Source organism: Lactuca serriola, chromosome 8, assembly GCF_051521515.1.
Source record: "Lactuca serriola cultivar US96UC23 chromosome 8, Lser_US96UC23_V15, whole genome shotgun sequence".
Lineage (NCBI taxonomy): Eukaryota > Viridiplantae > Streptophyta > Magnoliopsida > Asterales > Asteraceae > Lactuca > Lactuca serriola.
In genome coordinates, this window is record NC_136415.1 from 18443779 (window position 1) to 18468071 (window position 24293).

At 36.3% G+C, this 24293-nt stretch overlaps 2 protein-coding genes across 2 annotated transcripts; both read right to left on the reverse strand.

Moving 5' to 3' along the window:
* Window positions 1-11033: 11033 nt before the first annotated feature.
* On the reverse strand, window positions 11034-14888 carry LOC145070083 (putative ABC1 protein At2g40090). The gene is made up of 12 exons (XM_079017007.1): window positions 14444-14888; window positions 14104-14258; window positions 13837-13962; window positions 13668-13763; window positions 13450-13550; window positions 13244-13280; window positions 12877-13095; window positions 12680-12791; window positions 12503-12594; window positions 12233-12400; window positions 11546-11659; window positions 11034-11453 (listed from the first exon to the last, which is right to left on the reverse strand). Exons 1-12 carry the CDS (start codon window positions 14628-14630, stop codon window positions 11253-11255), a joined length of 1608 nt encoding a protein of 535 aa, XP_078873133.1. The 5' UTR covers window positions 14631-14888; the 3' UTR covers window positions 11034-11252.
* Window positions 14889-18858: 3970 nt separating this feature from the next.
* On the reverse strand, window positions 18859-23312 carry CPD (Cytochrome P450 superfamily protein). The gene is made up of 8 exons (XM_079013632.1): window positions 22608-23312; window positions 21502-21651; window positions 21154-21408; window positions 19995-20081; window positions 19774-19852; window positions 19572-19678; window positions 19301-19419; window positions 18859-19212 (listed from the first exon to the last, which is right to left on the reverse strand). Exons 1-8 carry the CDS (start codon window positions 23139-23141, stop codon window positions 19113-19115), a joined length of 1431 nt encoding a protein of 476 aa, XP_078869758.1. The 5' UTR covers window positions 23142-23312; the 3' UTR covers window positions 18859-19112.
* Between the last annotated feature and the right edge of the window lie 981 nt (window positions 23313-24293).

A 24293-nucleotide genomic window follows, 5' to 3' on the forward strand; every position in this document is an offset into this window, starting at 1 on the left:
GTTATATTGAGTGTTATTTAACGCTTATATAATAGTAAAAATAGTCAGACTATTAAATAGTCGCGGTTATCGTTAGACTAAACCCTAGTGGTATTGATACTAGGTTTTATCGAAGGAAAATTGTTTTAAGAGTATCGAAGCGTTGTCCGAGTGCAGAATCACCACCTTTTCAGGTGAGTGCATAGTTACTTTCAGCTTACACATAGATATGAAGTATTTTATATAAATTACGTGCTAGGTGTGTATATTATCTGAATACTTGCTGTCTATGCTGAATGATCGTTTTTATACATGTTTTTAATGATTTAAACTGCATATGTATTTTATATCTACGAAAATGTTGGGGTAAAACATGGGTAGATGTAATAGGTGACGTGTGATAAAATGATGAGAGGCCTCGATGTTGATGTTGTTGATTCTGTCATCTAGCGGAGTATGGATGACGACCACAGACTCTTCTAGACAGTCCAGTGGAACACTAACAGGCTCGCAACCTGTAGGTGTTTGTGAACGATGTGTTCACCGGTGTACTCCATCCTCTACATGGTTGCCTTTAGGACATTTATTGCTGAGGAACCCCCTTAGCAGTAGTGTCAATTCCGATGATGATCCTTAGGATATGTCTCTTATGATAGGTGTTTAGGGACGTAAAGTGAGGATAACGGGAACGGGTAATCGGGTTATTGTTGATTGATGAAATTAAATAACTTATTTATTGTGGGTTGAAAACCCTATGTGCTCACCAGGCTCCCAAGCCTGGCCCACTCAGTTTCTTGTATAACAGGTAGTGCGCATGAGCATAGATGTGATGTTTTGGATGAGGGATTACGGATATAGGCCTGTAGATATGAAATAAAATAGTAAGGCTTATATTGTACTGTTTATGGCTTTGATCTGTATCGAACATGACATCCCAAGTCTTTTAATGATATACATTTCTTTGGAAATGCTTTTGATAAATCTTTATCATATTTTGTTTTGGGACAAATTCCGCAACACTTTTATTTAAAATGTATTGTTACTCTGATTCTCAAACAAAGCATAAACAAAATTGGTCTTTTTTGGCCGTGAAAATGGGGATGTCACACAGTAGCACTAGGTGTAAGACCCTGGAAGGTTTCCATGGCTTCCTTATATGTTAGTATGCATGGCTTATGTGGTTTACGTAGCATTTATAGCTATTATGACTATGTGATTATATGGTTTGTTGTGGGTATGCTCTGGGGAACTCACTAAGCATTAGCTTACAATTTTTTGATTTGTTTCAGGTACTTTGGAGCTTAAGGTCAAGGGCAAGGCTTGATGGCACGACGAGCACTCTCCGACATTTGTTTTGATGGGACACTCTGATGTTTTGAATAAAATGTTAATGTTATGAATTTTGAAAACTATGGTTAATGTTACTTCACATCTTATGGGAATGTTTGGCTAATTAAAAATAAAAAATTTATTTGAAAATTTTGGGTTGTTACAAGTTGGTATCAGAGTCTTGGTTTGAGGGATTTGGGCACACTCTCGGGTGTGTCAGGACTCAAACTAAGGAAATGGTAAAATTGTTTTCAAAAATAAAAGTTAAAGACTTCTTAAAATGGGAAAAGAGGAGAGTGCAATGCGCGTGATCGGTCGAGCTCAAGTAAGTAGTTCCCCAATATGTTAGCCATGCTATACTAATATTTGGATTATGATAGTCGAATGGATTTTGCTATGTGTATGCTTTTAAAATTGTATACGGTTAGGAGCATATAGCCTTAGAATGATTGATTTGGCCTTATTTCCTTTTCCTTGTTTGGTTGTGGTCCTAGGGTAGAATCTATTATTCGAAAGTCTATTTGATCAATTTCTATGTATAATTTGCATGCATAAGGCAACATAGTATGATTGAGTTCTGGTTTGATATGGATAGAGGAAATCTTAAGTTAGCCTAGGATTTGAGCTATGTGGTGGTCTATGGACATGATTTGTTTAGGGACAAATTGGAGTTATCAGGTAGATACTTGGGGAAGGTACATGTAAGTGTGGAAGGTAGTATTGGGCCCGTACTACTGAAAGCACAGGACCTGTACCCGAACCAATGTTATATCTGGAAGCTCTAAGGAGTACCAGTATGGGAGGATCCCCTCTATCGACATCCTGATCATTATGTTTTATGGTATTGCAGAGCAATATGGTGGTGACACGATTTGGAGCAAGGGGATCAGGATCGTGATCTGGATTCGGGGCTAGGTCAGGTGACACTACCGAACCCATTGACGATAGGCTGCATAAGCTTATTGCAGCAGAGGTTACCAGGGGCATCCTTGACGCTACCTCAGTTATCTTTGGGACGGTCAAGGAGGGTATGATGGAGATCATGGAGGAGAGGCTCAGGGCATTCAGAGCCGAGATTGTTGCAGGCCAGGTCGGGGACCAAACTCCCTCATTTCGGGAGTTCAAGGCGTGTGGGGAGCCAAAGTTTCTTGGGGTCAGGGACCCCATTGTTAGCCAACGATGGCTGGCGGACATAGAGAACGCCCAGCGCACAAGTTCTTGCCCTAATGCGGAAAATGTGGGGTTTGCTTCATGTATGCTGAGGGATCGGGCCTGGGATTGGTGGGGAGAGGTGACCAGTTAGGTGGGAGTAGCCAGGGTGGCTGAGATGACATGGGCCGAGTTTGTTAGATGATTTGATTTAGGGTTTGCACCACCTATTGAGGTGCAACGACTGGCGAGGGAGTTTCATGAGCTTCAGCAGACCACTGAGACTGTGGCGGAGATCACCGCCAAGTTTTAAGAGAGAGCATTGTTGATTCCACAGTATGCTACCGATGAGGACATGAGGAGGATGAGGTATCATTCCATGTTGAGGGATGATATCCGCGAGTTTGTGAGTTTTACAGGGTGCAATATCCTGAATGAGATGGTGGAGAAGGCCCGTGAGCGGGAGATGGAGTTGGACTTTCGCACTAAGCGGAAGCCTGAGAAAGCATAGACAACAGTAGGTTAGGCTAAAAAGCCTAAGACCTCAGATTCATCCAGTAGGGGCCAGCAGGTGGCCGGTGCGCCAAGTGTGGGAGATCTCAAGGTGGAGCTTGTCAGGGGACGGGACCGGTATGTTATACGTGTGGTCAGCCGGGCCACGTGAGCAGGGACTGCCCCAAGAAGGACCTGATTTGTTTCCATTGCAATTAGACTGGCCATAAAAAGGACGATTGTCTGAGGTTGCAAGGAGGGGGGGAGTAGTGGCGGTGCCTGCACCTGCCACATTAAGGATTACTGATGGCCACCCTGCTAAGGCGGATGCTCCTACGGTGAAGAGTCGCACATTCTAGTTGACCACCGAGGAGGCTTGGGCAGTGCCAGACATAGTGGTTGGTACATATTCTATCTTCCTGCTCTATATTTATTGCATTGCTTATGTATATAGTGTGCTTATGTATAGGGATCTTTTTGGTGAATGATATGTCCGCTCACGTTTTGTTCGATTCGGGAGCTACCTGATCGTTTGTATCTCTTGCATTTAGCAAGAAATTTCGGGATGAACAGGGGACTTTGGATTCCCCTCTTGAGGTTGAGATTACGGACGACCGCGCTATGAGTGTTGTAGGGTGTATCGGGAATGTGTCCTGAATGTGTTGTGGGAGAGGTTCCGTGTTGATCTGGTCCCAATACCGTTGCGAGGGTTGAAGGTGATTGTCTGGATGGACTGGTTGGGGGCTAATGGGGCCATGATAGATTGTGAGCGCCAGTTGGTGAGGGTTCGAACCCCAAGTGGGGGAGAACTGTTTATTCATGGGGAGAGGGCCTCGCAAGGATCAACCCTTTGTTTAACAGTGAAGGCTAGGAGATTTCTGCAGCAGGGTTGTACAGGATTTCTGGCATACATCTCGGATACGAGAGTAGAGACCTCGAGGGATTTGGACAATGTACCAGTTGTACGAGAATTTTAGGATGTCTTTCCCGAGGAGTTACCTAGAGTGCCTCCAGAGAGGCAAGTGGAGTATCACATTGATTTGGTGGCGGGTGTCGCTCCGATAGCCAATGCACCATACCGACTAGCTCCGCCCAAGATGCAGGAGCTATCTACGCAACTCCAGGAGCTGTTAGACCGAGGTTTTATCCGTCCGAGCAGTTCCCCGTGAAAAAGAAGGATAGGTCACACAGGATGTGTATTGATTATCGAGAGCTGAACAAACTAACAGTGAAGAATCGTTATCCATTACCGAGGATCGATGATTTGTTCGATCAGCTATAGGGTGTGTCTTGGTTTTCCAAGATTGATCTTCGGTCAGGATATCATCAGATGAGGATTCGGGATGAGGATATACAAAAGGTAGCTTTCAGGACTCAGTATGGACACTATGAGTTTGTGGTGATGTCGTTTGGGCTCACCAATGCCCCAGCAACGTTTATAGATCTCATGAACAGAGTGTGTAGACCACCGATGCTGGATCGGTCAGTGATTGTTTTTATTCATGATATCCTGGTCTATTCTAAGACCAGGGAGCAATATGAGCAGCATCTGAGGGAGGTATTGGAGACACTAAGGGCGAAGAGGCTTTATGCCAAGTTCTCAAAGTGTGATTTTTGGCTGCGAGATGTATAGTTTTTGGGGCACATCATCAACCAGAAGGGCATTTTGGTTGATCCAGCCAAGGTTGAGGTGGTTATGCGATGGGAAGTACTGAAGAATGCATCCAAGATCCATAGCTTCTTGGGTTTAGCGGGCTATTATCGAAGATTCATCCGGAATTTCTCCAAGATTGTTGTGCCTTTGACCCGCTTGACCAAGAAGAAGGTAACGTTTCGATGGGGCACGGATCAGCAGTTGGCCTTTGAGACCCTACGACAAAGGTTATGTGAGGCTCCGATTCTAGTACTACCCAAGGGACTGGATGAATTGGTGGTGTACTGTGATGCATCGATCTCAGGGTTAGGCATGGTACTGATGCAGAGGGGGCTTGTGATCGCTTATGCCTATAGGTAGTTGAAGTATCATGAGGTGAATTACCCCACTCATGACCTGGAATTGGGGGCGGTGGTGTTTGCCCCAGATATGGAGACACTACTTGTATAGGGTGCGGTGCACTATTGACATTGATCATAAAAGCTTGAAGTAATTGATGGATCAGCAGAACCTCAACATGCAATAGAGGAGGTGGTTGGATGTGCTGAAAGATTATGACTGTAAGATCTTATACCATCCAGGGAAATCCAACGTGGTGGTCGATGCCTTGAGCCGCAAGACGGCAGGTTCCTTGATTGGGAAAGTTTGTTTGAGGATGAAGATGATCTTTCCATTGTTGGATATGATCAAGGAGGCTCAAGTGGAAGGTTTGAAGACGGAAAATTGGAAGTTAGAGCGGATACGGGGCCATATTCCTTTATTTGTCAGGGATGGTAGGGGTCTCTTGACCCAGTGTGGCTAGGTGTAGGCTCCGGCGTCGGGAGGAGTGAGACAGAAAATATTGGAGGAGGCACACAAGTCCAAGTTCTCCATACATCCAGGGGCACAAAATGTATAGAGACTTGAGGCTAAGTTACTGGTGGCCCTGCATGAAGCGGGAGATCGCCAGGTTCGTGGAGCGGTGCTTAACCTGCCAGAAGGTCAAGGCCGAGCATCAATGGCCTCATGGCAAGGTTCAGTCGCTACCCATTCCCATGTGGAAGTGGGAAGAGATCACTATGGACTTTATCACGAAGTTACCAATGACAACAAGAGGTGTGGATTCCATATGGGTTGTTGTGGATAGACTGACGAAGAGTGCCCACTTTATTCTGATCTCTGAGAGCATCTCCACTAAGAAATTGGCATATATTTATGTACGAGAGGTAGTGGCGAGACATAGGGTGTCAGTATCGGTAGTCTCTGACAGAGATGTTTAATTTACATCCAGATTATGGAAGAAGTGCCACGAGGAACTGGGCACCCAGTTGCATTTTAGCACGCCATACCACCCCTAGACAGATGGCCAAAGCGAGAGGACAATCCAGACACTCGAGGATATGCTTCGGGCATGCGTATTGGATTTTGGAGGTAGTTAGGATACACACCTCCCATTGACAGAGTTCTCATACAAAAATAGTTACCATGCCGGTATCGACCGACCTCCGTTTGAGATGTTGTATGGTAGGAGATGTAGGACCCTGGTTTGTTGGGGCGGGATTGGACACTGGGTCACGGGGAGCACTGAGGTAGTACTCAAGACTACTAGACTGATTCAACAGGTGCGCGACCGGTTGCAGGTCGCACAGATCCGTCAGAAAAGTTATGCTGACCGGCGGCGATTGGATCTTGAGTTCTAGGTGGGGGATTACGTGTTACTAAAGGTGTCTCCATGGAAGGGGATTATCAGGTTTTGGAAGAGGGGAAAGCTAGGACCCCGATATATTGGACCATTCAGGATTACGACCCGTGTGGGCAAGGTGGTCTATCGCTTGGATTTGCCAGATGAGCTTAGCCAGATCCACAACACCTTCCATGTGTCACAACTTCGAAAGTGTGTCACTGACGAGGCCGCAGTTGTTTTTCTGGATGACATTCAGGTGGATAAGAGCCTGAACTACATTGATTGGCCTGTTGTGATTCTAGATATGAAGACCAAGGTTCTTCGGAACAAGGAAGTGAAGCTGGTAAAGGTGCAATGGCAGCACCGAAGGGGCTCCGAATGGAAATGGGAGTCGGAGGACGAGATGCGTGACCACTACCCAGGCTTATTTGAGTCAGCAGATTTCAAGGACAAAGTCTATTTCAACTGGGGGAGATTTGTAACACCTGTTCTAGGTATTATTTAATTTATCAAATTCTAGGGTTTTGTGTATGGACTCGGCAAGTTGGGAAGCTCTAACTCGTCGAGTAGAAGTCATTATGAGGACGCGGATTTTAAATCCTACTCGACAAGTCGGAAGGCCCTGACTCGACGAGTAGGCGTTGTAAAGGAAAACCCTAATTTTCAAGGTTTGCACCCTATTTAAAGAACATAACCAGCCTCTTACGGCCTCCCTTACCACTTCATTAGCCAGAGAAAGCCCTTGTTGAACCTTGCACCTTCTTGAGTGAGAGAGAGAGAGCTTTTATGAGTAATTTTGGTGTGGTTGTAAAGGATTTTGAAGCTTGAAGAAGAAGGAGCAAGGAGAGAAGCACTAGATATGAGATGTACTCTGTATTGACAACCATCTAGAGGTATAAAGTCATTACCTTGATCTTTAGTTGCTTAGATCCCTTTTCTTTGAAGTAAATGACCATTTTTGGTGCAAAATGGAGTCATACTCAGATTTAGACTTATCACAAGGATATGGTTCCAGATTTGGACCTCTCTAGGTCCCCAATGACATAAATTTGCTCATTTTATCCAGCTTAGGCCTTTTCCATGCACTAAAACCTTGTGGGAAGCTTAATTTTGATGTTTTAGCCTTGGGAGGCCTTGCATGCACGCAAAGTTTGCAACTTTACGTGATAAATGTACTAGGGGAATTTGGATCTAAAGTTTGGGACCTTTTATCTCACTAAAAAGGGCTGAACATAAAAGGGACTGAAGGAACTCGTCAAGTCACTTAGTTGACTCGACGAGTCGGGTAGGGTTTACCCATTTTCGAGATTCTGAATGAGTGCAGTGAAGGATTAGGGATTTGGGACTGCATGAACTTTTAGTTTTCTGGACATTTGATGAACTTGACGAGTCACTTAGGTGACTCGGCGAGTTGACATGGGATTCAGTGGAATGGACTCGGGAGGAACTCGACGAGTTGCTACGATGCACTCGACGAGTTAAGGTCATCATGAACTGCTGACCTTAACTTTGAGGGCACTCATGGTATTTTGGGATTTTGACAAGTTAATTACATGTTGATTATAGGCGCTTGAGTTGGAACAACACGTGGGATTTATCTGATCTTAGTTTGACAGTTCAACATTTACGAGAGGTGAGTCTCCTCACCATACCAATGCGTCGAAGGCACCAAGCCGGCCCATTATTGTTATGAGTTATGATTAGTTGGTTATGGGATATGTGATATGCTAGTTATTTGTGGTACTTGCATGAAAGACCTCGGGGGGTTCCCGAGGCACTTATATGTAAGACCTTGGAGGGTTTCCATGGCATTATAGTATATTCACTTGTATGGTTTGTATGTCATCCCTTGATTTTAAAGATCGTGTGGGGGTTCCCACGGTAGGAATACGATGTGGGGGTTCCCATGACAGTAAGACCATGTGGGGGGTTCCCACGGTAGGAATACGATGTGGGGGTTCCCATGACAGTAAGACCATGTGGGGGGTTCCCCTGGCAATTAGTTAAGACCAGGTGGGGGTTCCAGTGACACTAGGTGTAAGACCCTGGAGGGTTTTCATGTCTTCCTTATATGTTAGTATGCATGGTTTATGTGGTTTACGTAGCTTTTATAGCTATTATGACTATGTGATTATGTGGTTTGTGTGGGGTATGATCTGGGGAACTCACTAAGCATTAACTTACAGTTTGTTGATTTGTTTCAGGTACTTCGGAGCCTAAGAGCAAGGGCAAAGCTTGATGGTGCGGCGAGCACTCTCCGGCATTTGTTTTGATGGGACATTATGATGTTTTGAATAAAATGTTAATGTTATGAATTTTGAAAATGGTGGTTAATGTTACTTCACATCTTATGGGAATGTTTGGCTAATTAAAAATGAAAATTTTATTTGAAAATTTTGGGCCGTTACATTATTTTATTGGTTTGAGACTTATATAGGGTTTCCTACTTGCACTATATAAAGGCCCTTAAGCCTTGCAAAATTTGGTCACTCCTATTCCAAGAGAAATCGAAAATTACATCTCACATCTCTCCTCATCATCTTTGGGTGTGAACCACTAGAGGCATGACGATTGTGGTGCTTGCTTCCAAATGATCAAAATGTATGTTTTTCTTCTTTCTTTCTAGATTTCGAAAATACCTAGAGTTCCTTAGGGTTCTTATTTGATGTTCATAGTTATTGGTTCAATAGAGAAAACATAGATCTTTTGTTTTAGGTTGCATACACACTTAAGGATTTAAGTTTGTTTTATAATATCTAAAACCTATCAATATTTACATACATGGAATCATCGATATAATCAGGAATCAAGAAACTAAGTATTAAACATAATAAGTATGACATATATGTGCTATGTCCTACTAGACTATGAACCCTAATTGGCGACATGAAGCTAATTCTTAGTGGAGATTATGATACATAAGGAATCAAATCATACAATTTTGTTATGATCAGTGGCGGAGCTAGGATCAAAGTAAAGGGGTATCCGAATTTTTTTTAGGGTAACCCAATTTTTTTCCCGGGGTGCTTGGGTTTCCGCAGTTCGGTTTCGGTTTTAAACCCAAATCTTAATCGAATCCTTAGCTAATCTCAAGTCTTGTTATATAAACATGAAGTTGAAGTATATTTTGGTACTTGAATCGATGTGAGACTCAAAGTAGATGTCAAATAAAGCATGAGGATAACAGGTTTATATAATAGAAAAAAATGGCTGAGTTTACATGTGTTTAGCGATGTGGGATAGAATAGCTGGGAAAATAAAACAAAAGTAAAAAAAATATGTAAGAAGCGAGAATTGATATTGAGACCTTTACTTCAATAAGCCAACGCTTTAACCAACAGACCAATTGTTTGTTTGTGTTTATAAATGGAGGGATGCGTATATATACACTATACCGATTTTTTTTTTTTGAGGGATACATAAACAAAAATTACACTACCGAAAAAAAATTGAGGGGTATCCCGGGCTACCCCGGGATCCCCTTGGATCCGCCCCTGGTTATGATTTTGGAGAAGATGACTTGTTATATTTAGGGAGAGGTGTCGTGGTGTATTTTTTTGTTGATGACATTGTGTTGATTGTAGACACTAGAAGCATGTTTAATGCTAGGCTTAGATACTTGGAGGTTTATACTGGAAAAGAAGGGGTTTCGAATGAACAAAGCGCATACATGATATTTTTTTCGCAACTTCAACAAAGGATGCAATGATATTTGAGTATAAAATGTGCCATGGAAAATTACTACACTCAAAGAAGAGTTTTAAGGAATTTGTTCCACGATTCAGGATCATAAAGAATGGGGTGTTGCAGAAGAAGTCACCCAATGTATGACAAATGAGTTTAGTGTGACAAGAACTCAAGAAGGTCTCATTGATATTGAAGGGACATTTTTACATGGTGACAGTTAAACCAATTATGATGTGTGGATCAAAATATTGGTAGATTAAAAAGGAACATAAAAGGAAGAGACACGCAAATTCTTAAAAAATTAAAAGAGCTAAAAGCATCACTAGAAAATCATATCAATGACTTCCAAATTCCAAACAAAGAAAAAAAACAATAGTCACGGTATAAATCAACCTTTCATGTTTTATAATATGCCACACGTTTATAATTATAGGCAAATTGTATTAGTTACCATCCTCAACTTCTTGAAAAGAGAAAATGTATATCACATGAGCATTTTGATGATGTTCTTGGGTATTTATTGTAGGGTTAAAAAGTAGGCATACCAAACTTGGAGAGTATTAATTGAAGTCAGAGCTTCAGCAAATAAGGCAGTCCATTTAATCGGTTACCCACTTCTTATATTCATTCCAATACCACACCCCCCACACCTTCATAAAGAATCCATCCTTCAACCTAATCTCTTCAATCATATTCCTTTTTATTCATATTCTGTAAATAAACAATCTATCCTTCATGTAACCATATCATTACGTTATCTTGTTTATGAACAAACTTGCGTTCCACTTCTAAGAAGAAAAATCCTATTCTCCAATCTCCATATACTTCTTAAAGAAACTAGCATGTCAATATAAACACCAAATTTTCATGTTGGCATATCTGCTAAGAGTTTCTATAGATAGAACAAGAATCATGTGCAAGTTATTCTGCATTTCTAAAAGTAGCAAGTCTTACTAGTCTTCAATGATGTGAATTCTTTCCATATGCATCCAACAACCATTTACCTAATAATATTACATCATTTATTTGATGGACCGGGTTAGGTAATGCAGGCCACCTAAAGAAATTCATAGCAAAAAATTGAAGTTCAACAAACACAACATGAATAAGATTTTATTGCTTTGAAAGGTCAGCCATCAAGACCTTTAATGAATTTGTCTCGAATCATGGGGGTTTTTTTTCCCTTTAATGATGTCTCAAGAGTACAATTTACATCTCATTTTATGTAATAAGATACATTTATCTTGTTGCTATCCAGAATGGAATGTGTGAAAATTGATAGATACAACTATATAGCCTTTATAAGCTCAAAGATTTTGGGAATTGTAGGACCCACAAGGCTAATTGCATTATGATAAACCGAGCTTCTAGTGAGATTTCTTCAAACCAGATACTAATGAAGCTAAATAATGACTTGGCATTTGATAACTTCTCCTCAATAACTGCCTCAGCTGAAACTCTTCCAATGATCAAAAACGACTCCAAAGAAGGTCTTTGCAACTGTTAATGAAGATAAAAAGTGAAAATTCATCAAGATTCAAAGAAAAGCTGGCATTTTTATAAAGTTTTGAAAGATATTGTAATACTAATACCAATGCATTGTCGACTGAGCGTAAGCAATCATTTGTTTTCATCATTAGAAGTATAACATGTGGAAGTCTATGCAGAAGCTCTGTCACTTGAGAAAAGTATTCAGGACCATATATCTGAAAAACACAAAGGTCAAAGCTTTATTACATATACGTCTCAAAGATTTATTTGATAAACATCACAAAGGTCAAATTATTCAATATACATCTCAAATGTAAAAGCTTTATTTGATATACATCATAAAGGTCAAAGCTTTATTCAATATACATCACAAAGGTCAAAGCTTTATTTATTATTACATCATAAAGGTCAATACTTTGTTGGATATATCTCACAAAGGTCAAAGCTTTAATCAATACATATCACAAAGGTCAAAGCTTTATTTATTATTACATTATAAAGGTCAATACTTTGTTGGATATATCTCACAAAGGTCAAAGCTTTAATCAATACATATCACAAAGGTCAAAGCTTTATTTATTATTACATCATAAAGGTCAAAACTTTGTTGGATATATCTCACAAAGGTCAAAGCTTTAATCAATACATATCACAAAGGTCAAAGCTTTATTTGATATACATCATAAAGGTCAAAGCTTTATTCGATATACATCAATAAGGTCAAATCTTTATACGATATACACTACAAAGGTCAAAGCTTTATATACATCACAAAGGTCAACACTTACCTGAAGGTCTGATTGATCATGTATGACCAAATGGTCAAAAGAGGGATCAATAACTCTCTCCCATGGTTTCATAGTAAGAATACTTGTGAAAAATGTATAAAGATCCTCTCCAGCACCAAATTTCATGCAATTTTCCTTGATTGCTTTGGCATCAGCCAAGACCAAAGCCTGCAAAACAAATCAATTCTTTTCGTTTTTGCAATTTTATAAGAAAAAACTAAAAAAAAAAAAAAAAAAAAAAAAAAAAAATCAAGAAATCACAAAGTGCACCTTCCAGAATGCAGCATAGCTGGTTCTTGTGTAGGTGTCAAGTTCTTTGTAGAGTCCATGGTCAAGGAGTACTAATTGTGGTTTACATCTTCCTTTACACAAACAAAAATCAAAAAACACCATGAACAATGTGGTCTATATATAAAAATACTACTAGGGGCAAAATTGGAAAGATACCAAAAATGCTACTTCTGCCCGAAGGCAAAGCACGAACAATCAAATTTGCAGCATGTGGATCACAATGTACAAATCCATGTTTGAACATCATTTCAGCAAAAGTTTGACTAACCTACATTTAAGTCAAATCAAACTCTTATAAACATTCAACAACTATGCAACATGAAAGCAAAAAAATAAAAAGAAATGGACTTTACTAGTTTCGATATGTCATGGGGTCTAATTCCAAGTTTTTTGATGCTTTTTAAATCATTGACTTGTGGACCTTCTATGAACTCCATGGTCAACAATTTTGAGGTACTTAGACTCCAATAGATTTTAGGGGCATACACATAGCCTGCAATGTGAGGAGATAACCTTCGAAAGTTTTCCATACATTTTATGTTGTTCTTGGCCTCATTTAAGAAATCTAGCTCCTGATAATCATAATTATAACTTATTAATAATAAAGTTAGAATCCCATAAACAAATTAGTATATGACCATGTATCCCACAATCCTAAGTCCTAACATATAAAGGGAGGAGCAAATTAGAGGTGTTAGATGTTGAAATTCCAAATCTAACCTTGGGTGAAGTTTCACGGACTTCATCTACCAACCACCTACATCATAACCAAGCAAATTTTAGGCCACATGGATAAATAGAGTCTTGACATCAAGTCTACATGGTCAAACCCTAAAACTTCTTATTCATAAATTCCTGCCAAAAGATATGGTTAGTGTAATATCATGCAAAAAGGTATAAGCTTGTGATCGAATGAAGATGTAAACCTGTAATCAAATGAAGGAAAGAAGCGGTGTACAGTGTTTACAATCAATTCCACTGTGGCAAAATCAGCAGCTGCAGTATCTGTCATGTGTGTATGTTGTACCTACAATGACAAAACATCAAATGTCAATCTTGAACTTTGTACAAAAAGTTCAAGAAACATTCATTTTATGGAACGAAAAACTAAAAGAATTGGAATATGGTGATAAGAGTTTGAAACCTTAACAGCAACTTTTTGTCCCTCATGAGTACGAGCAACATGAACTTGTGCAATGGAAGCACTTGCAATTGGTACAGGGTCAAAATCGTCAAAAATCTGGGAAACAAAAAGATTTGACTCGGTTTCATTAATCAAAATATAGGGATAATAAATTTTAAGTATTAAGCACCTCGTCAGGTGTCCCACCAAGCTCTTTCTTGACAACTCGACACACTTGATCATATGTTGAAGTTGGACATTTATTCAACATTGACTCCCTCATTGTTTTAGTGTACTCTAGGGGTACCAAGAAATCCTAAATGGCAAAATAGTAATTAGGTCAATGAAATAGTTACTTTATCTAACTTGTCATGTATTAAAACTGATAAATCTTGTGATAAAAAACTAAGTTTCTTGAAATTGATCATGGGTATTAATGGAAAGCAGCAGGTCATACCAGTTGACCAACATGTTGACCAAGCTTGATATAAATTCCACCATTTTTGAAGCATAGATCTTCAAGCCTACGTGCGTTTCTGGTGTGAAGCTCGTGCTTTACTCTTGCCCTTTCATCGCTACCTTCTGGCAGTCCCATTAATGAATACTCGTAATCTAAAAGAACACGATTTGAATTGCATTCGAGGGAAAATGTTAAAGCTTTTACTAAACCAAGAACAAATATCAGCAAAGGTAAAAGAATTTGAATGATAATCACACAACTAACAAACCCAAAGAATTATTCGTACTTCAGAATCGTAAACTATTTCAAATGAATTAGATAAATTAAGTAAACATACCGAAGGCAATTGTAGCAGCGGTGACTGAGAGACGAAAGAGACGGAGAGGGATGGCCGTGCAGAGCTTGAGGGAGGTGGCAGGATCGTCGGAATTAGCAATGGTAGCGGCACCAACTCCGCAGCCCAAGGCGGTGGCAGCAAAGGCAAGCTTCCATTTCGAAGGCCAAATAGATCGAGACACTGCCATTTTTGTCGGCCAGTGAATTTCCTCCGGGAAAACAACCGTGAGGCGGTGGTGGGTGGTGTCCTCCCTACCTTTTGCCTCTTATTTCACGCCAAGACGGTATATGATCAAAGGTTAAATGGAAGAAAGCAAATCAAGAATTTGACCCTTTTGGGTATTGATTGAACCAAAGCCATAAAAGAATCAGGGGGAGCGGGAACAAGAACAAGAACACCTATAAAAACTGCCTGCAAATGGTTGCCTTGGACAATTGTAGGGTTTTTCTCCGTGTCTTTTTCCTAATTCCAATTCCAAGTTTTTCAATTTTTAGATTATGAAATTGAAGTAAAAGTTTTATGTATTTGTAAATAAAATTTTCAAAAGTAAGTATTTTCAATTTTTAGATTAGGAAATTGAAATAAAAGTTTTATGTATTTTGTAAATGAAAATTTCAAAATTAAGTAATGATTAATCATTTTAATTTTAGATTAACGACTTAAAATGATATTATATTTTGTTTCGTGTTTATATTTAATAATGGTTTTAATATATATTTAACCTTTGAATTTTTTTTCACATTTTAAAAAAGAGGATAATAATTGTTACTATTTTTGACATCTAAAACAAGTTTAATTGTTAAATGCATATAAAAAATTATTTTTGGCTAAAAGTGAGCTTGTAAATAAGTGTGGATTGAATGATCTAGGTCACAAGTTTAAACACATTTAGATTTAAGAACAATTCCAGAATTTCAAGAAAAAAATCATTTTTTTCTTAATTTTGACAAAAGATTAAACAAACATAATAATATGAACTATATACAATATGAGTGCATAAAATTAGATATTTTATTGAAAAACGATGAAATTAAACATTACGAAATGTAGCATTCGGATTCTCAAAAAAAAAAAACAAAATAATATTTGAAAAATTATAATAAAAAAACTAAAAAAAATGAACAACAATATTATTTTTTAAAACTGGAAAAATATAGTTATTTTCTTAAAAAACCAGTTTATAATGGCTAGTTTACTCAATTTCTCATTTTATATTATACACTTATATTTAAAAGAAAAGAAAATCATATCAATAAAGTTCGATGTTATTTCTCCTACATAGTAAACCAAAATATATAACAAAATTCATATACACAATGTTCATTATTATTATCATTTTGAAAGTATTGATAAGACATTCTAAATGATATAATATGTATTTTCTATTAAATTAAGTTAATACAATAATAAGATAAGGATATATAAGGATAAAATAGAATTTTAAAAACAAAATGTATAATTTAAAAACAAAATGTATAACATCAAAGTTTGTTATATATATATATATATATATATATATATATATATATATATATATATATATATATATATATATATATCAAATATATGTGGTTTCATATCGTGCTATTTTCCATAGGGTTTACATCATAAAAAACACCTTAAAAAGTAGTCTAAAAACAAGACTTAAAAGGTAACATACTTTGTTTCGTATTCACATTTAGCCAACAATGTTTTTTTACACGTGTTACCATTAAACTTGTTTCATATGTTCAAAAAAGGGTAATATTACATATAACAACCGATAATATTATCTTTTTTGAACTAGTAAAACAAGTTCAATGGTCAAATGTGTACAAAATAAACATTATTGGCTAAATGTAAACATGAAACAAATTATGTTACTCTTGTAAGTCATTAACACTCTTATTTATTCAACACCGACACCAATGATTCTTTAGTCCTATAAAAATGATATAAAAATAAGGTAAGGCTAGTTTTAAAATGTCGAAGTCTACTTCCTATATGAACTCATGTGTAACAAAGAAAAAATGTTAGCTTATAATAAGGGCGGAACACAAGCATTAAAAATGAGGGGGCCAAAACCAAAACTTCAAGAGAAAAACTTATAAACAAATTATTTTTGTTCAAACTTCAAACAACTAATTATTTTGATTTACATACAAAAGTCATTATTATAACATAAAAAATATACAGAATCTAACAATTAACATTACATTTAAAAAAACAAAAATATCCTAATTCATGTTTGCATTTCGATAAAAAATTTATACCACTCGTCTGTTTTAACAATTCAAACTTCACCAACATTAAAAAATAACAAACCATTGTTGCTGCTTTTTATTACTTTTACAATTCTCTAGTTAGTTTTAATAATTATATCACATCTAGAAAGAGAGATAGAAATAGGATAAAGATAAAAAAAATTAGAAAGAGAAAGTGAGAAATCCTTGCTATTAAGTCCGGTGATGAGAATATGTCGGAGAAGAAAAACAACAAGCAAACATATGTCAACACAAATCTATCGGAGAGGAAGCACCGACTGTTGAGGTCGTTGGTCAGAATAACATTCAGCAAATGGGGGAGACGAGTGACAGACACCGCACGGAGGCGATGAAGGTAAAGCGGAGAGAGAGGGACTATTGAACATTCTGGCAGTCGCGGTAGTGGTGATATAATCTAGTGAGCAAGGTTTTTTTTATGACAACATAATTCTTTAATTTAGGGTTTATAGTTTCTCAAATATTTGAGTTTATAAATTGTAGATTAGAATCTTTATTGTGATCTGTAGAGTTTACTTTCCTAATTTATTGGGTTTTATTTTGATCTTTTTTCAGCAATTATCTCGATTTCCGTTAATTACTTATTAGATCCATGATTTACATATATATTTGCGGATGATAAATCTGGGGGCCATAAACTTACTGAAAAAACAAAGTAATCCTATGCATATATAATCCAAGCATTGGTAAGTTAAAAATTAGGGGGGGTCATGGCCCCCCTTGCCCTATAGACGCTCTTCGATTGCTTATAATGTGAGATCTCTTTATTCTTTTCCATATGAAAAAGTCTGCATGAAATGGAAAAATATGTTCAATGGTAAACAGATAAGTATTCTACATAACACAAATATTGAAGAACGATACTAACAATAAAGCAAGAAATGTGTACTTAGAAATATAGGTTGAAAATATAAAAGAACAACAGTAAGACCGTAGAACCAACACGACAAACACACAACTGTGAAAATGTAGCTACTACTTGTACCCTTCATAATATTATTTCATTGCACTAAAGCTACTCACACACAGTAGCAAATCTAGAAACGAAAACCACATGGTTCCTTATGTAAATGAAATTGAAAAAATATGAAAAGATGGGTCTTTTGATAAAAATAAGGTAGTTCCTTATCTTATATATATATATATATATATATATATATATATATATATATATATATATATATATATACTTCTTGTATTAAGAAAAAAGAAAAAAAAGATAGGTCCTAAGACCTACCTTGTGCATGACTAGCTACGCTACTACTCACACATACCCTTCTACATAAGAGCATGTCATCGGTAAGATGTAACTCCTTCAATTCTAACATCATGGTATCTTCTCATTTCATTCTCTACAATCCTCTCATTTTGGCACCATTGACAATAGTTGTCTCCATGTTCCCAAATGTATAGTTGTCTCTTATGTATATGTCTAAACCACCTCAATCTTTCCTACTTTATTTTCCTGATGCAAGAAGCTGCTCTAAACATAATTTTATAATCACGTTTGATATCCTATCTAACAAAGTTCTACCATAAGTCTTCCATAGTATCCTTATTTTCATGACCTACATCTTCTATCGTCTTTCTTCTTAATTGACCTACATTCATATGCTTACAATCAATTGGCCTTACAACAACCATAGAGAAATTTCATTTTAGTTTTAGGTGAACCTGTTCAAGGCCGATCCTAAAAAATTAAATATTTTCAAAGGCTCATGACGAACAAAAAAAAAGACTTATTTTTATTATAATTTTTTTATACAAAAGTATTTGATAAAAAAAAATAGACCATATACAACTGTCCACTCTACCCCCTCAACACCCCATGAACCTTTTTGTCACTTAAAATTCATGTGATTGTTCTCTATTTCACTCACCATATCCTTATATAGGAGGTAACATTATCAGTATTCAATGATGTTAAACTAGTGTCAACCGACACTACAAATTCACTTCATTCCTTTGAGATCACCATGAATTTGTGCTCTCATTTTCTCTCTTTACTTTAGTATAACCCAAACCTCTTTAAACCCTAAAACATCATTTGTCTCCTATTTATACCGTTCATCTACAGTATTTCTTTGGATAAGATAATAAAATAAACGACTATTATGTAGTACAAAAACTAATTCTCAATTTGAATAAAAAAAATCACTGGAACTTCTGATCATCTTGTCTTTGCTTTAACTTTCGTTTAATAAAAAAACACGATGCTTGAAAATATGGTCAAATGCAAACGATCGTGTCCTCCGTAAGTATCATATACATAAATGCCACTAGACAGACATATAAAAACCTTTAACGATATGATCTTACAATTTTTCCGACACACCTAATCTTTGAACATATTCAAAATTTTCCAAGAATATAACCCACTGATTCTTTTTAATCTTCTACTATTTACATCACCCTCCTACATTACGACATTCCACAATGATAGGATATCGTTTTTGTGTCCTTGTCGTTGGAAAAAATACCAATTTATCTTCTTCTGCAGGTTTCCAACTGAAATAAAAATGAAAAATAACTTAATTCATTGATGAAAAAAAAAGTGGAATCAAGTTTTGATGTGCAAATAATTAATATTTGTAACCTGAAACGAGTGATGAGATGATGAAGGAAAACAGATAATGCCACCCTTGCTAGCTCATGACCCGGACATTTCCTTGGCCCTCCTCCAAATGGCATGAAGTTTATCGGGTCGGATGTATTCTGTTTACAATATTTTATAAAACAAAATAATTGTTTATGGTTATTTTATTTGCTACAAATGCAAATACATGTGGCAAGGGGGTAAAATTGATTAATATTGTTAAAATTAATGATTTTTTTTAACTGTTTTGAAAAAAAAAAAAAAAACAGACCTGCCATCTCCAAGGATCGAAAACACGAGCATCTTTGAAATTTTCTTGACCAAGATGAACTGCTCGAAGCGAAGTAAAGACCTTTGATCCCTTTGGAATTGTATAACCTGCGTGAATTGAAAATTATAATAAATTAATGAACCAAAATATTTGAATTTTATGATCTATAAATTAATGCTAAAAACCTTAACAAAGACATTACCTTTAATCTTGACATCAGTAATTGCTCTACGAAATACGCCGCTAATTATGTTAGAGAGCCTCAAGGTCTCGTTAACAACCTGAAAACAAAATGCATCGAGTTTTATTTAATCAAGTTCATTTTTTTAAATATTTTGTAAGTTTGATTAAGGCTGCAAATGAATTAAAATTTTATTTAATTATTTGATTATAAATTCAATAAAAAAAAATCATTAAACATACACATTGTGTGAACGGCATAGACTTGTAATCGTCCCATTCAAGAGCCACCGATGTTCCTCTATTTGCCCTAATTTTATCATGTTCTTCCTGTAAATAGATGATCAAAAAGCAAGTATTTAATCATAACTGAAGGTATCAAGTATGCAAGATATGAGTTACAAGAAACTCTAGTATTGTTTTATCTATGGACGATAGATTAAATAAATTTGTTACAAAATTTTATTGTTTTATTTTGGATACTATTACTTGGACAAAAAAAAATCTTCGAAGATGTAACATTTATTTTGGGACAATCAAAGACTCTGTTTTAAAAACATAAATACTTGTAAAAAATAAAAAAATAATAAAAAAAAAAGACACCAAAGTTTGAGTTTCACTAATAAACGTCACCAAAGTTTGATATTTTTTTCTAAGACAACATTTATTTGTTGTTAAAGTGGTCACAATAAGTTGTCAAAAATTGATGGCTTTAATTAGAAGAATATTTAGTGTCTAGTTTTAGTGTTAAGATTACTAAAGCCAAAAGGATTTGACAAAAAAATTCTATCGTGACCACTTTAACATGATATAACATGTCATAACAAATCAAAATGATAGTCATAGAAAAAAAAATATCAAACTTGAGTGATTATAAGTAAAAAATGTGAACTATAGTGATTAACCATAATAATGCCAAAATATAGTAACTTATGTAATTTGCCAACTTTTCTTAAAAACACCAGAGAAAAAAAAAATACTATAAGACTGTAAACACCTGCAACCTTTGTTAACAAAATCCGGTGGTGTGTTGTTTACCTTATGATAGTATTTTGATTTTTTTTAACATCTCAAATAATTAGTTACTTATTTACCATATTAACCCCATAAATATGAGATTCACCAAAGTAACCCTTGAATGGACAAAATTACCCATACAGTTTTCCAAAACCACACACACATAGACACCGTTATGTGACTATCTAAAGGAGGGCGTGCGGATTTTGCATCATCAATTAACAAATGTTGTCTCCTCCTTTTTCCACTTTTATCCATTAAACTTGTGACTTTTCAATGCTTTTGCACACTCCTTTTGTTGACTTTTTTGGACCAATTTAGTCTTTTTCCTCTCTCCCACTCTCTCTCCTCGCCACACGTGAGAATGATAGGGGAGAATACGAACCTGAAGTTGAGCAAGAGCCGACGGAGTGTCTGTAAGGAATTTAACGGCGAGAGTCATGGTGGTCGAGGTGGTGTCGTAACCTGCAACCAGCAGCGACACCAAGAAATCCACGATCTCCTCGTCGTGGAAGACCACATCGCCACCGTCGCTGTCAAACAACGCCGCCAACATATCATTTTTCTTCACCCCTCTCTCCCTCTCCCTCCGCCGCTCTCCGACCACCAAATTCAACGCCTCCGTCACCCTTTTCCTCGCCTTCAAAAACACCATTTTAATCCATCAGATTAATAAAAAAAACTAATTTGATATTTAAAAAAAAAATCGAAAGATAAGAGTATATATACATACCTGAATGGCGCGACGATAGGTGAGAGAGAAGAAGGGGAGAGGGATGCAGAAGAAGCCTTCGATTACGAGCATGTATTCTTTTCTTAAATTCTCCGACCACTCACATGGATCGATGCTCAACAGTTGTTTCAACGTTAACTCAAACGTTATCTATCAGACAAACAAAAAACAAATCGATCGTGGGAAATAATTAGATGTTTTTTTTAATGATGCCCACTTTTGACACTTTTTTTAACATTATACACATGGAATGGAATAAACACAATGATTTCCCCCAATTACTTTTTATGAAGTAGTTGTAACTAGATTAGGATTGTGCACATGACCAAACGTTCTATTTATCATTACCATAATACTTTATATAAATACTATATTCCCTAAACTAATCGATTTTATATACCGATTTTTCAAAAATAAAACGATTACACACAAATTAATAACTTATTAGTCTTTAAGCATGCAAAAAGAAACTGACCAGATTCATTGTTTCACTTAAGTACATCATAAATAAAGAAAGGGATTGCTTATTAAGCAAGGTATGAGTTAACCTTAAGACATATACTAATAATTATTTTACCATTTTATATACACTTACTTAAATTGTAAAAAAAAATTAACACATAAGTATCTTGAGTTTGGTTTATAAAAAATGTTTACAAATATTTGAGCAAATTACATTTTTAGTCTCTAAATATAGTTTATTTTACAACTTTGGTCCCAAAAATGTTTTTTCTTATAACTTTTGTCTTTATTCAATGTTTTTGTTCATATTCCAAGAAACTGACCATATTTTATAACTAAAATATCAAAAATAAACTATATTCCGAACCAAACTAACCATTTTACTTAAAACAAAGCCTCAAATAAAATACAAAATTGCCAAAATGAAAGAAACATGTTCAGATCAAAATTGAAAAACATGATATACTTAGGGACCAAAAATGTAATTTACTTTAAATATTAAGAGAAACAACTGTATTATTGAAGAATAAAGAACCCACATGAAATTTAGCTCTGTCATGGTCAAAATGGCCGGACGTTTCAGACATATTCAGGTCAGATTTCCGATGTAAAACATACGACGATGAACAAAATTACAATATTACCTTTTTGGCTTCCTCCATGAGTAGAATCCGACCGGTCCACGAATCCAAGTTGAGCCGGACCAACCGGTCAATATCAACCAAAAAATGGTCCTTGATAATGGTGGAATTAGCAAAACTCATTGTCAATGAATGCATTCTCCGGTGAAGACTGCCTCTCATGAGCAACAACGAGTGTTTTCCGACCAGATTCGCTATCGAACCGGGATAACTCGACTCGAACAGCCTCCCTTCGTTCTGCAAAATAAACCGGTTCGTCTCCCCATCGGCGGAGAACACCGTCCGTTCTCCGAATACATGAGTGGTGAAAACGCTGCCGTATTTCGACACACGGGCGTCGATAAATGGTTCTGGATTCTCCGTCTTGTATGCAGATATTAGCTGGAATGTTTCGCCGATTAAAGGTAACCCGATGCTTCCCGGCGGCAGACGGATTTTCCGTCGTGAGGCGGTGGTTGTGCGGAAGAGGAAGAAGATGATTGTAGAGAGAGAAACAGTGAAGAGTAGAGAGAGAGAAAAGAGTTCCATTGTAATCATACCTGTAGGCTGTAACTCAGGCTGTATCGTTGTGATTGTAAGATGGAAGTCTTTGGTTTTCTCTCTCACACACTTAGTGTGTGTGGGGTAGAGAGAGAAAGAGAAAGGATGGAGGAGGCCATTAATGGAGGAAGCACACGAATGGTTGCATATGAAAGGGAAGGAAACGAACGCAAAAAGGTGACAATGAAGGGGGATAAATATGTTGTCGGCATAATTTTGGAGTTTTATTGAAACTTCACGTTAAATTTGTACATTTCTTATTAAAGTTTGTACCTTCTTTGTTTAAAAAAAATATAAATCGACACTAAAACAAAAAAATCATCCGTACTAACGGTTATCAGATGTTAGAATTTAGAGAAAAGAATATACTGTTCATAAATATAAATTTTATTTAGTAGAAATTAAATATTTATCTATTTTTTATTTCTATTTTTTCTTCTATTTTTTTTAAACGGTGACGACTGTCATTAAATTTAATTTAAATTTGATTGAGATTTTAAATTTATATATTTTTCATCATTTTAAATAAATAAGAGAAAAATAAAAATAAAAGACATGAAGATATTTAATTTCTCTTTTTTTGTAGTCACGTATGGTTATGAGTAAACGCTACAAGGGATAACGATTCTTTGAATTTATACTATTATTTTGATTTGATTGTTGACGATTGTTTATTTTTACAATATTGCATCTTTCTAAATTATATTCTAAGAATGTCGGTCGATGTACAAAATAAATACACAAACACATTACTACAATCTCGCATTCAATCATTAATAATGCAGAAAGAGAAATTATTTTATCAATAATACAAAGTGTTGCTTAATTCTCGCCAAATCATATATGTTAAATGTTATATTCGGCAAACTTTTATACTATTCGATCCCTTTCTCGGTATAGTCATTTAAGTTAATTAATTTGATTAAGATTATGAACTGATACGGTTATAGAGATATAAGAAACAAAACTTTTTAATAAGCATGATATTAAACACTTTTGACTCGAACAAAAAAAAAACTTAAGATACGACTTAAGTTTTTTGACCAACCAGCATAACACCACAAGATTCGTTAGCACTGTAGCGAGAAGTTGGCTCCACTTCCTACTTGTTAAGACTTAATGGATTCTAGTAATTTCATGATTAGAAAA